The sequence below is a fragment of the Perca flavescens genome, chromosome 13, assembly GCF_004354835.1.
Source record: "Perca flavescens isolate YP-PL-M2 chromosome 13, PFLA_1.0, whole genome shotgun sequence".
Classification (NCBI taxonomy): Eukaryota; Metazoa; Chordata; class Actinopteri; order Perciformes; family Percidae; genus Perca; species Perca flavescens.
In genome coordinates, this window is record NC_041343.1 from 9,263,660 (window position 1) to 9,276,474 (window position 12,815).

Below are 12,815 nucleotides of genomic sequence, written 5' to 3' on the forward strand. Positions count from 1 at the left end.
CCAAGTACAACATTACATATCATCACATAAATAAAAATAAAAACAAAAATAATATGACACTGACAGGGGCCATTCTGCATGATGAGTACTTATATTTTTGAAACTATAAGTACATTTTGTTTGCTAATACTTTGAATGCAGGACTTTTGATTGTAAATGAGTAATTTTTAATCTTTAATAGAGATCTGGAACAAGCTGAATATATGAAATATGCTACTGATATATAAGGAGTTTTCAAGAGGAATAGGTTATTTAGAGCCTAATATTCCTCTTTTTACACAGTTAATCCTCTGAGGGTGACATTAAGTTACCTGTGGAGCAATAATTGTGATGGTGATTAACTCCATCTGATTATCAGATACCTCTCAAATCACCAGGAAGTGTTCCCTGAACACAAGGAGCCCATGGATGGGCCCCCTCATTGGAGCTCTTATCGGTGGAGAGCTTTATTAGAAGCATGCCTGAAGGAGGAGGGGCCACTCTTTCTTTCCTGTCAGGGTATGGTGATAGATAAGTATAAGACCCCCTGCAAGAATGCGATCACATTGGAAAAAACAAGTCATTGTGTTGTCTTCCCCAGGTCGAGTCAGCTCCAAAATGCAGCAGCTAATCCTGCCCGTTCTCCTGGCATCCTTTTGGACCATCTGCACAGGATCAGGAGGTGAGTCTGCTTTTATTCATGCCTAGAATATATGTCAAATATGTTATTTAGATTTCTCTTGCCACAGTACGGGTCCAAAATATTCGGAAACAGTCAAGGATATTGGTTAATTTAAGTGAAAAATTAAGATCTCACTCCTCTGATATTACCAGGAAAATGAAATCTTTATTTTTCTTTCTGCAGACTTTCAGCCTGTGATTTAATATGAATTTACTTCACGTCTGCTGCTTTATGTAATTACATACATACATTACACGCATGCATTTGATAGATTGTTAATATCTGAATGTATGTAAGCTATTTAATTCATAGTAACACTGAATACCAAACGTAAATGGGAATGAATACTTTAGAAATATTCTAATGATAAGACGAGCAGGGTGAAGTTGCTTTTTTTTTACCAGTTTATTCTCAACCGCGCCACTCACTTTATTCAATTAGAAAGTTGATATATTGAAGAATCCCGATACTATAAATAGAAATCCAAAAATAGATTCAGAAAGATGTTAGAGAAAAGAAACTAGTCACCAAAAAAGCCACGGCTCCCCAGATGAAAGAGAGGCTTCCCCACACCAAAACCGCCTGCCGGACGCTCTCCATACACACACACACTCACACCCCTCTCTGGGCTGTCCATCACACTGATGTGATACCGGGCATTCCTCCGTGTGTCCGACATGCTCATTCGGCAACTTGCATTTTCACACCTGAGCTCCCTGTTCAAGGACGTGATCCTGTATCAGCTGAGCCAAAGACAAAAGCAGGCAGATCTGACCGAGCTAAGATTCCCTTAGTGCCTCTGTGGTCCGGTCACCTCTCTCTCTGTCTCTCTCTCTGTCTGTCTGTCTGTCTCTCTCTCTCTCTCTCTTTTGTCTCTTTCTCTCTCTCTCTCTCTCTCTCTCTCTCTCGTGCACCTGCTCAGCTCAGATCCACACTGAGCCAATGACAGCCGTTTGCGTCCTCTTTGCCGCAGAGATAGCCTATCGGCGTCGAGCTGCGCACAGCCACTGTCTCCGCATTCACAGCGGGTGGTTCTGACTAAGTTGTTAATTTCACAGGAAAAAAAGCCCCGAGGTTTGGCATCAAGACTCTAACAGAGTAAATTAGCACTAACTAATGACTGACAAGTAACGAAGCCTTTTGCTCGGTGCGATCAGTTATTATAGTCATCGCGTAACGAAGAAAATGACACTGTCGTATTTTAACCGTGACCTATTTAGGATTTGTCAGTCATTTTGGGATACTCCGTGGATACTCTGGATATTTCAGTTATGCACCTTAAGAAACAAATGCAATGATCCCAAATGAATTGAGCCGAGAATGAATTCCCAGTAAACTGGCTTGATCGCAGCACACATCTGTTGGTCTACTAAACGCTCTAGAATATTCCAATTATTATTCTGATCCTTAACCGTCTATTATTGATATAGGCTTAATGCAATTTTACTATATACTGTATGTTTTAGTCATTTTAGATAAGCCACCAGTCAATGTAGACACAGAAACACAGACTCAATGTGGCTGCATTCATGCAGTGTTGTGGAGGAGCAGCCTGCGCTTTAATGTCCCACATGCACCCTGAGTGGCGCAGTCTGAAGAGTTGTCGGTATATTTCATTGCCAAAGACCCGCAGCTAGATGCACAGAGTCCCTGTGGATACAAGTTTGTCTGATGAGAGAAATACGGTAGGCTATGTGCTGAGGGTTTGTGGTGAAAAAGGAAAATCTGATAAGTCCAGGCAAACGTTCTCTTTTCCACTCACTGGTGAATTCATTAAGTTTTCTTCTTTTTTGGGCCAAAAAGAAAGAAATTAGATCAGTCCTCATATTGTTGGAAACCCGTTTTGGCACAATGAGAGGTTCAGTGACTGGCAGAGCACGACATAGTCTCACTCTGTCCTTTTCTTTTGAACTGTGTTTTTGTGTGAAATGCAGCGTCTACAGCGCACAGTTTATGTCTGGCTCACACAACACAATGGCATGAAAAGATCCGTCTCCGCGGCGCGCAATCCCATTTACGTTTTCACTGTGGCCGACGTGCAGGCAGACTTGGCCTATTTGTTTTCCCTTCGCTGTCTTTTGTTTTCTTCTTGACAGCTACCTCAGTTTGCTCTCTTGGCAGAGCTCTCAGATCCATAGAAACCCATTCATATTGTTCATTCGCTCTGCGCCGCACAAGAGATCAAAGCCAAGTACCGATTGGTCAAGAATTGTGCGGACAGAAATCTGATTGGCTGAGATAAAAAAAAAAAAGCAAGCGACTACCAGACGGTGATGGAGGGATTATTCAGATTCATTACTTTAGTAAAAATGCAATACCACACTGTAAACACCCAAGTCCTGCACTGAAAATATGACTTCAGTAAAAAGTAGATTTAACAAAGTAAGAAGCCTATTATTAGCTTAATGTAAGTATCAACAGTAAAAGTACTCAATCCAGACCAATGGCCCCTAATAACAGATTATTATTTCTGATACTGCTGTAGTTGGTGGTGGTGAAACTAACTTTAACTATGAAATACTGCCAGTTATGAGTTGGTTGAATCTATAGCAGCAGTTTTGGTTCTACATTGAATTACACCCAGGGTGAGACCCCCTTCGTTCAGATAACTTATACTGTCATATTTTGTGCAGAATTGTGTTCATTGTCTTTTGGCAAGGTTGGAGGTGGAGATTGTGCACTTTAAAAACTAGTGTGTTTCCTGTTGTAATTGTAATGTTGTAAAAACCTTTTTCACGGCAGACATGTTGACATGTCATAGTAGGAAAAGCACAGGTGTATTCAAAACCATTACTGATGGCTGCATTCCACTTAGGAGAGGCCTTGTTATTGTGCATGCTGACTCACTGAAATAGCTTCCTGGGACACTTGATGGAATTGAGCCATCTTTAAGGTTATCAATTTCAGCTGTGCTTTTCCTACTATGACAAGTCAAAATGTCTGCTGTGAAAAAGGTCCATAGTTAAATAACTGGATTCTCTTAAGTGTGTTTTTCAAATGTTCTAATGAAGGAATTGTGCAATTGAGAAATATAATTTTCTCTTTCACTTATGTTGTTATAATATATATATATATATATATATATATATATATATATATATATATATATATATATATATATATATATATGTGCCAAGAATATATACAATCATATATATAAAACATGTAACAAGAGCAGAGAGCAACAATAATATACAAATAAAATATAGAATAAATAGGCCTATTCTAAATAGCACAAATCCTTCATCACACAAATGTGAAAACACACTAAAGAGAATCTAATCATTACACTATAGCACTAAGAACAGAAAACACAAACTAAAACCTGACCTTTCTGGCCTTCCTTGATGCAAAATCATCAATGATGTCATCATATGAAATCTGCTCCCCTACTGAGTGATTAATATTGATGACGGCAAGGCCAGTGAGCCGTTCCTGGAACATGGTTGACCTCAGGTATGACTTGATCAACCTTAGTTTTGAAGAGCTCCTCTCTGCTGGAGCCACAGTGACTGGCAGAGTAAGTGCAATCCTCAGAGTAGTCCAAAAGTTGGGGTAGCTCTCCGATAGATCCTTATCATGCATAAAAGTGATGAGCTCAAGGAGGCTCGTGGTCCCCCGTTCCTCCCCTTGTCCTGACTGTTCCATTTGCGAGACCCAGAGGTGAACTGTCCCCCGTGACCCCCTCTCCTTTGACTTTCTCACACGGCTTCTGTGAACAAGTAGGCTACGTCTTGATTTTTTTTTTTAGTTCTCGTGCCGACCCCCATGTGTCATGAAAAAATGCCGCCCCTCATCATATGTTTTGTGTGAAAAAACTTCACAGGACAGAAAGTGACACGGTTTTCACAGCTATCGCCCATGCTGTCAGACCATGTAGCAGGCGAAAGTGAGTCAAAGTTTGAAATGAATCATAATCTTTTAATAATTTCAGCACTTATGCGGTAGTCACAGAGTAATTAGACATTGCTGAGTTGTAGGATTTCTTTCCTCTGCAGTGATCACTCGCACACACACACATCCTGGAACAAGAATAGGAATCTTAAATCCAAGAAATGAGCATCTCTTTATTTACTGCGACCAGTACAGTGAATGATGGCACCAGTGAATACAATCTGAACCCCCTCCAAATGTTGCCCCCCTGCTACAAATATTTCCAATACCCATTATCATGCCAGAGCAGGAGGAAACAGCTTACCAACATGGCAAACAAAGCAAACATTGACTTCCTTCAGAAACACTGGGAGAAGTCCTCACAGCAGTCAAACAACAGAGCGGGAAACCCTCCCCGTATTTTTCAATGGCATGTGTGTTTTTCATAAATATTTGATTTGTGAGATAGCTGCAGATATTTGTCTCCCAGTACGCGGTGGCAACATGCAAACCAATTGTGAAATATTAATACATCCTCAGACAAACATGTGAGAATGGGACCTTGCTGATGCAAAAGATTGGCTCTGTAAGATAAAGCACAAACACAACTTTTTTGTGAATAGGAAGACAATTCCTGTGTATTAGGGGGTTTTGTATGGTAAGGACTAACAGCTGACATCAACCAATAGGAGAACAATTCACTGTTTGCAGTAAGAAAACAAACTATTAATAAAAGGACACAGTAAATACATGTAGTTCAATCTAGCTGGACATTTGTCAGTGTATACGTTGAGAAGAAACATCCCATTTTGCCCTCACAATAGGCTGAGCTTGTTTGTGTCACCCAGAGGTTAACAATGTAGGCTCACTGATAGTGTGTGTGTGTGTGTGTGTGTGTGTGTGTGTGTGTGTGTGTTGTAATCTTTACATTGTTTGCTTGTTGCTGACATCACAATTCAAGTTAGAGTTGGCAAGCTTTTTACCTTGACAAATGTTTTTTCATTTTCTGTGTTTCAGATTGGTGCTATCAGTCCCAGTTCACCTGCGATCATCAGTGCAATGGTAAGCTTATTTAAATACATTGATTATAATAATAACTTTATTTATATGGTACTTTTCAAAAACAAATTGCAGTGCTTCACATACATAGGACATGAAACCAACAGATGTAAAGGGCTATGAAATAAAAACAATTTAGATTAAAATAATGAGCAATTTAACAAATTAAATTAAAAAGAACAGATGGAGAAAATCCTATTCTAAAATATTGTGCTTTTAAGGGAGATTTTAATGAAGATAAAAAGCCCACCAGGTTTTCAGCCTTGACTTGGGAATCGTTAATAGGGACCTACCAGAGATCTCAGGCTGCACAGGCTCATATGGGGTTAGCAAGTCAGGAGCCAACCCCATACGTACCTTACTGTAGGTCATCATTCAAATCTTAAAATCTACTTTAAACGTACAGACAACCAATGTAGAGATGCTAAAATTGGAGTAATATGCAATCTTCTATTGGATCTTGTGACTAGTCTTGCCGATGCAACCAGCTTCTGAACCAGCTAATGTTTGGATAGGTTGTACTGACTCGGACCGGAATATAGAGAGTTACAGTAATGTCATTGGGATGTAATAAAAAAAAAAAACATGGACTACAGTTTCAGAGGGCTTTGCAAATGAAAAAGATTGAATTTTGGACAGCCAAATTCACTTGTTAATCTGAAGTGTGAAGGAATGACTAACTGGAGAATCTGAACCTATGATAATACCTTTTGATTTATTGGAATCTAACCAAAGGAAGTTCTGAGATAACCCGTTTTTAACTGTTGCCTCTGACATATAATTACCTTGCCTGTGATTGTTTTGTATGTACTGGGTAAGCTGCAAATGAATTGCCCTTCTTGGGATCAAAAAAATAGGAAGAAATATTTGATCCAAAGGTAACATGTAGATGGAGAAGACCAAGGACACATCCCTGTGGTAGGAGGATTTACACCTATAGGCATCTAAAACATTACCCAATATAGATGCCTACCCAATGCTTAAGAAATTCATTTAAAACCAAGGGGAGCTAAAAGAAGAGTGCTGTGACCCACTCTAAAACAGTCCGACTTGTTTAACTTGGGTGTTTTTCTTGTTTTAGCACCAGACAAGTGGAACCACGTCCAAAGCAACTGTGGTGGAAACGCCCAGTCGCCCATCAACATCGTCACCAGGAAGACTTTGAAAGATGAGCGATTGACTCCTTTTGAGTTCAACAACTATCAGCAGATCTTCAGAGACACAATCAAGAACAACGGCCACTCGGGTGAGCATATTTTCCGTTACACATCAAAATGCCCTCAGTGCTGTGAAGCCGTTGTGTGACGTCTTTATGCTCGGCGTATGTCCACTACAGTTAAGGTTGGAGTTCCTCACCTCAGCACCATCTCAGGTGGAGGACTCCCGACCACCTACAAAGCTGTGCAGTTCCACATGCATTGGGGCAACAAAGGAGGGCCCGGCTCTGAACATACCATCGATGGAGAGCGGTATCCCATGGAGGTACCATAACCTTACTGTACAACACACACATCCTGTCTTTAGTCAAGTTATTAACTGATGTGATTAACTGTTAAAGGTTTGCTCACGCATAACAGCTGGAAACTTAGGAGTAAAACAGACCAACAATTTGAAATATGATCATAAAAATGCTGATTTTCTCTAAAACTAAACTTTTCAAATATGTATGTGAATATACTGTGAATGTAAAGGGCAAGGCTGGTGATACTGTATTCTATATTTTATAAGACCAAAACTAACAGTGCATTAGTCGTCCTTTCAATACTTCTTGACCTCACTACCCTGTCTGTGGCTCCCAGCCTCAAGCCCATTCATCTCTAGTCAAGACATAAATCTTTAAAACAGGCCACAAATAGTTTTTTTTAAAGGCTCGACACTGTCCTGGATACTGTAGTTTTACAAACATTACCGAAACAGGACGTGATAGTGAGTATTTACGGCAGCAGGATGGTGTATGAAGGGTTGACTCAAAATAAACCACACTGGCCGTGTTCATCGTAGTTAAAGAAACCATGGAACTCCATGGCAAGGTGGATAAGATATATCAGGCTTTGCATACACAGACTTGTTAGTAGGATCAATTTATTGTCTTTTCATGGAATTTGTTGATGACAATATGTAACATCATCAGACTTATACTTTAAATGGTCAGAAATACTAATTTGGCATTTCATTTTCTTTTTGTATGGCTACATTATTTCATTCTGTGACTAATTGGAGATTGTTACATTGGTTAGGAAAATGTTTTATCATTATTAATCGAGTCCTTTAAAGCACGTTTTTGAAAGAAATTATTCACTTGAACTGATTTGTCAGGTGTTCTATTATTAGAGCACGAAATGTAGGCCTACGCTACACATTTTTGTTGGACCCATCTACAATAAGATTCTAAACTCACTGTAAAACATGACTTTGTGAAAAACTGGTAACATCTTTAATATTGTCTCAACAGCTGCACATCGTTCACATGAAGAACGAATACACTGATCTGGCAACAGCTCTATCAGACCCAGAGGGAGTTGCAGTCCTTGGGTTCTTCTATAAGGTAACCATTTTGAATCCTGTATTGTTGAAAACAAGCTGCTATTACAGAACATACCTCAAGTTGGACTGAAACAGTGCTAAAAGGTGTATTTGATGTGTATATTTCCATTCTCAGACGTCCAATAGTGCAAACCGAAAGTATGACCCCATCACCAACGCTCTGCGAAGCATCAAAACTACAAGTAAGTACTACATGTAATTTCAATATAAGCAACTAAAGACATGGCTGCACAGTGTGTGTTGGTAACATTTCATCTGTGGCTTTTCTGTTTTCAGATAGCAATACTTCTCTGCCTTCCGTCTCCCTGGCACAACTAATCCCAGCTGAGCAGAATCTGACCAGCTTTTACCGCTACAAGGGCTCTCTGACCACCCCAGGGTGCACTGAGGCTGTAATTTGGACTGTGTTTGAGAATACCATCCCTCTGAGCATGGATCAGGTTAGGATAAAATACCAGAAATGTAAAGGAATGCAAGTGACTTTTGTTTTTACTTTAACACGGTAGGTACATTTCTGACTTTCTATTAAAACCACAGCCATTAAAACATTTGCCTGAACAATGGCAAGAAAAGCATTTAGAGTTCAAAACAACCAGGAGACTGAATGCTGCTTCTCCCTGTTGAGTTCTGACTCTGGGGACAGAATGCAGAGCTGTCCCAGACGACCTGAGATGTTGTGATGGTAGCAGCAGAACGTATTATGGCCCTTAACCGTTCAGTGCTTTATAAACCAACAGTAGTATTTTGAAATAAATTCTTTAAGAGACAGGAAGCCAGTGTAAGGACTTCAGAATTGGAGTGATGTGATCCACTTATAGATTGTTTTAGGGAGACATGTAAAGACACCATTACAGTAATCTACTGAAGATAAAAGCATTGAGAAGTTTTTCCAAATCCTGCTGAGACATAAGTCCTTTAACCCTTGATATATTCTTTAGATGATAGTAGGCTGACTTTGTAATTGTCTTAATGTGGAATGGCTGTTGAAATTTCTTTTTTTCTTTTGTTTTTAACATTGCCGATTGAAGCTGAGCACTGACTGTTAATTCTTCCTCTTTGGCTCCAAAAACAACAACCTCAGTTTTGTCTTTGTTTAATTTAAGAAAGTTTTGGCACGTCCAGTGGTTGATTTGTAGATGTTAAACACAAAAGGCCCCAGAATGGAGCTTTGGGGAACTCCACACATCACGTTTGTTCGCTTAGATGTGCAATTACCTATAGACCCTGATCTTTAAGTAGGATTCAAACCAGTTTAGTACTGTGCCAGAAAGTCCAACCCAGTTTTCCAATCGGTCTAGTAATATGTTGTGGTTGACCCTGTCAAATGCAGCACTTAGATCAAGTAATACTAAGACTGAAATGTTGCCACTGTCTGTATTTAAGTGGATGTCAATGAAGACTTTCACAAGAGCCGTCTCAGTGCTGTGGTGTGGTCAAAAAACTGACTGGAAGGCATCAAAACTGTTGTTTAGTGACAAGATAAGGTTAAGCTGTTAAAAAACAGATTTTTCAATTGTTTTAACTAAAAATGGAAGGTTTGATATCGGCCTATAATTGCTTATTAGTGACATCAGTCAAAAAACTCCTTGATGATCTCTTTACAGAAGCTGGAGTCTAACATTTACCCTCTGTTCCTCCAGCTGCGGGTGTTCTCTGAGCTTCAGTTCCACGATGGAAAGCCGATGGTGGGGAACTTTAGGCCGGTTCAGCCCCTGAACGGTCGGAAGGTGTTCCGGTCGGGAGGCGCAGTGATCCTGGTCAGTTCCACCCTCCTCCTGGCCGCCATCGCCACGGCCTTGGGACTGTCCCAACCCAACTAGAGCGGGGCATCCTGTGCTGCACTGCGACATCCATGAACACAATAAGTTCTGTATCACTCCTCAGCTCAACCCTGGTTTGTAACTTCTTCATTGCATGGTTGCTAAGATCGACCACGTCTTAGTGCAGACATGACTCATCTGGAGGTCCTCTCTTACAACACCAATGACAAAGGCGTTAGAGGAACACCTTACGAAAGGTGTTGTAAGTGTTCGATCAGCATTCATGCATGCGTAATGAAGCAGTAGGTCTTATTTCAGCATTATGAATGTGCCATAAAGCTGGTTACCAAGCAGTCAAAGTGACAACAAAGTTCAAACTCAACACCAGATCCCTTAGTCATGCCTTCATTTTTCACAGTGTCATCCTACTAGCACCAGCACACACTTTGGACCACATCCTCCTTGTCCAATGTCAGGTAAATTTAGTCTCTGCTTAATGTTATTGCGAGTTGCCAATGTCAGCCCCATGACCTGGCACGTTATGTGTTGTTCTCAATGGGGCATGGGAACGGCATGGAGCTATTAATAGCAGAACTGAGTCAAATGAACACGCTCCATTTCAAAGCCAGCGGTCAAAGGAGTCAGCAGTTTGGCTTTTCTTTCAAAGTCCAGGAGAACAGCGTGGCTGTCAGGTGAACCCCCACGCAGCCATTCAGTCAGCAGTTGGTTCGGGAAAGGGGGGAGGGGTGTGAGGTCTTGCCTTTCTCTGCAGGAATCCAGTGTCACGAGCAGAGCTGCAGTCTATCTCCTCCCAGAGTCAGAGGCTACTGACACCTGAGATAAAGATGAAGTTGCAGAGATGCTAATGCTGATAAAGGGAGTGACAGTCTGGTTTAGAGGGAGGAGGAAAGCATCTGCAGGGTGGCTAGACAGAAACATTTTTGAGAATTAACCTGCATATAAAATGTCACTCATATTTTCAAACCAACATTAGTTTTCATGCATCTCAAACATTTGCATGAATCTGCATGTCTTGATGTTCTAGATGTTCATATTGAGCAACATGTTCATGGAGTGAAGCTGCGCACACAAAACTGTGCATGCCAAATTCATACACACGCCTCAGGCACCCGTGAGGTTCAGTGAGCCTATCTTGAGAACATGTGACTGGGTTTATGGCTTGTATTACAGGGTCTCGGATGCACTGAATGTTATTGACTGTGAATTACATCCCACTGAGTTCTTATTCATTTATTCAGGAGGACTTGTTACGTATTCCTGTGAGAGATCTGTACAATTTTCCAGCAAGATTTATTGAGATGATCAAGCAAGGAATCTGTATGTTTTCCATTGTTTCATATGGCATCAAGTTATATTTCTATGCTGTGTCATCGTATATATATATATATATATATATATATATATATATATATATATATATATATAGTACTGAATGCAAACCCATATATGAAGTTGTTCATGCGCAATTAAGTTTACTTATGATGTTGTTATAATGTTATGAACTGTAGGAGATTGTCTGGTTGTAATGCTTGAAAGTGTCATAAATAATATGGAGAATGTGTTTCAACTGAACAAAAGAATAAACTACTTACATGCCTTTTTAATGACAGTCTCGTCTGCTTGCATGGGCACAATTCAAGCTATTTGAACCGGTGATCAAAACAGTATATAACAGAGTCAGTGTCAGCCCTGCCCCCACATCTCTGCACTGTGGAAACTGATATTAGAATACACTCTGTTGTTTTGTTTGTCTCTTAGCTTAGCCACATAGACAAGCTTCTCACTTTCCTGTCCAATTCACCTTTGGTCTATCAGGAGAGTCTGGGGGCACTCACTGATATCAATCCCTTAATCCTTTTCTAATTGGCTTGTTCTTGATGTTTTTTGCCAGATTTTACTACACACACACACACACACACACACACACACACACACACACACACACACACACACACACACACACACACACACGATACAACAATCTCCTACTCAGCTGTATGTGTATGTGTTTGTACACATACACACACAGCTGAGTAAGAGATTGTTGTATCATACTATGAAAGCTACCAGAGCAGTAACACTAACACTTCTTACAAGCCTTTGAGGCAGATTGCAGGTGCTTTTTCAAACTTCACCTGTTTTCAAGATACTTTCAAGCCCCCCCCCCCTCCTTCCTCCCCCGCCCCCCCTCCTTCCCCCCCTCCCATAATCAAGGAATCAAAAGACTTCTTGTGATGTACAGGCTTACGAAGACAGCCTCTCACAGAGACATGCATGAAGACGGAGACAGAGTAGACAAAATGAAAGCCTCCCGTTCATTCCCCTGCTCAGGCCTCTATTGCTTCTTCAGTTAAGCATCAGGAGGGCCTGGGGATCAAAGGGTGCATCCTTAATATCTGGCAGGGGTACCTTGGTCTTCTGTCAGGCTTCTAGGACAGCACCCATATAACTTGACTTACTCTTAAATCTTCCCACAAATGCCCCATGTCCCTGGGGTCTCTGGGACAAAGGGCGCCATTCTCCCTGGGAGAAACCAGAGGCATCCTCATATTGAAAGTGACCCTCCCTGCAGCACACACAGCAGCCCATCAGATACCCAGCTGCAGTTGAAGGTCACTGGGCCGCTCTTTGTCCATGAGGTCTAAAGAAAAACAAACAGTGTCACCTTTACTGCCTCTCTATGTGATGTCCCTACTTCCTGCATCTCACGCAGTCTGTTGATCGATGCTGCAATGTGTGTGTCTCTGCGCCAAGCTGTATCTATGGTCTAATAAATTTTGCTCTAATCCAATTTAATACACCTGCTACCCTAGTTATTGTGCTGTCAGTGACATAACTCACAGAGGCCAGCTAGGTGCTCATGATTTAAAGTTAGCCAGCTGTGGAGAATGACATGG

The 12,815-nt window shown here is 40.9% G+C and overlaps 1 protein-coding gene across 1 annotated transcript; it reads left to right on the forward strand.

The window, feature by feature from the left end:
- Window positions 1-200: 200 nt before the first annotated feature.
- ca4a (carbonic anhydrase IV a) lies at window positions 201-11,240 on the forward strand. Its single transcript, XM_028595765.1, has 9 exons — window positions 201-498; window positions 581-661; window positions 5,552-5,596; window positions 6,675-6,839; window positions 6,930-7,075; window positions 8,046-8,138; window positions 8,253-8,319; window positions 8,414-8,577; window positions 9,778-11,240. The coding sequence occupies exons 1-9, from the start codon at window positions 405-407 to the stop codon at window positions 9,955-9,957; spliced, it is 1,035 nt and encodes a 344-aa protein (XP_028451566.1). The 5' UTR covers window positions 201-404; the 3' UTR covers window positions 9,958-11,240.
- The last annotated feature ends 1,575 nt before the right edge of the window (window positions 11,241-12,815 follow it).

What these genes read in the sequence shown, in the direction of transcription:
- ca4a (XM_028595765.1), top strand. Translation starts at nt 405, where the DNA reads ATGGATGGGCCCCCTCATTGGAGCTCTTATCGGTGGAGAGCTTTATTA. An exon ending in CAAGAACAACGGCCACTCGG is followed by an intron (nt 6,840 to 6,929) that starts GTGAGCATATTT and finishes TGTCCACTACAG; the next exon opens with TTAAGGTTGGAGTTCCTCAC. An exon ending in GAGAGCGGTATCCCATGGAG is followed by an intron (nt 7,076 to 8,045) that starts GTACCATAACCT and finishes TTGTCTCAACAG; the next exon opens with CTGCACATCGTTCACATGAA.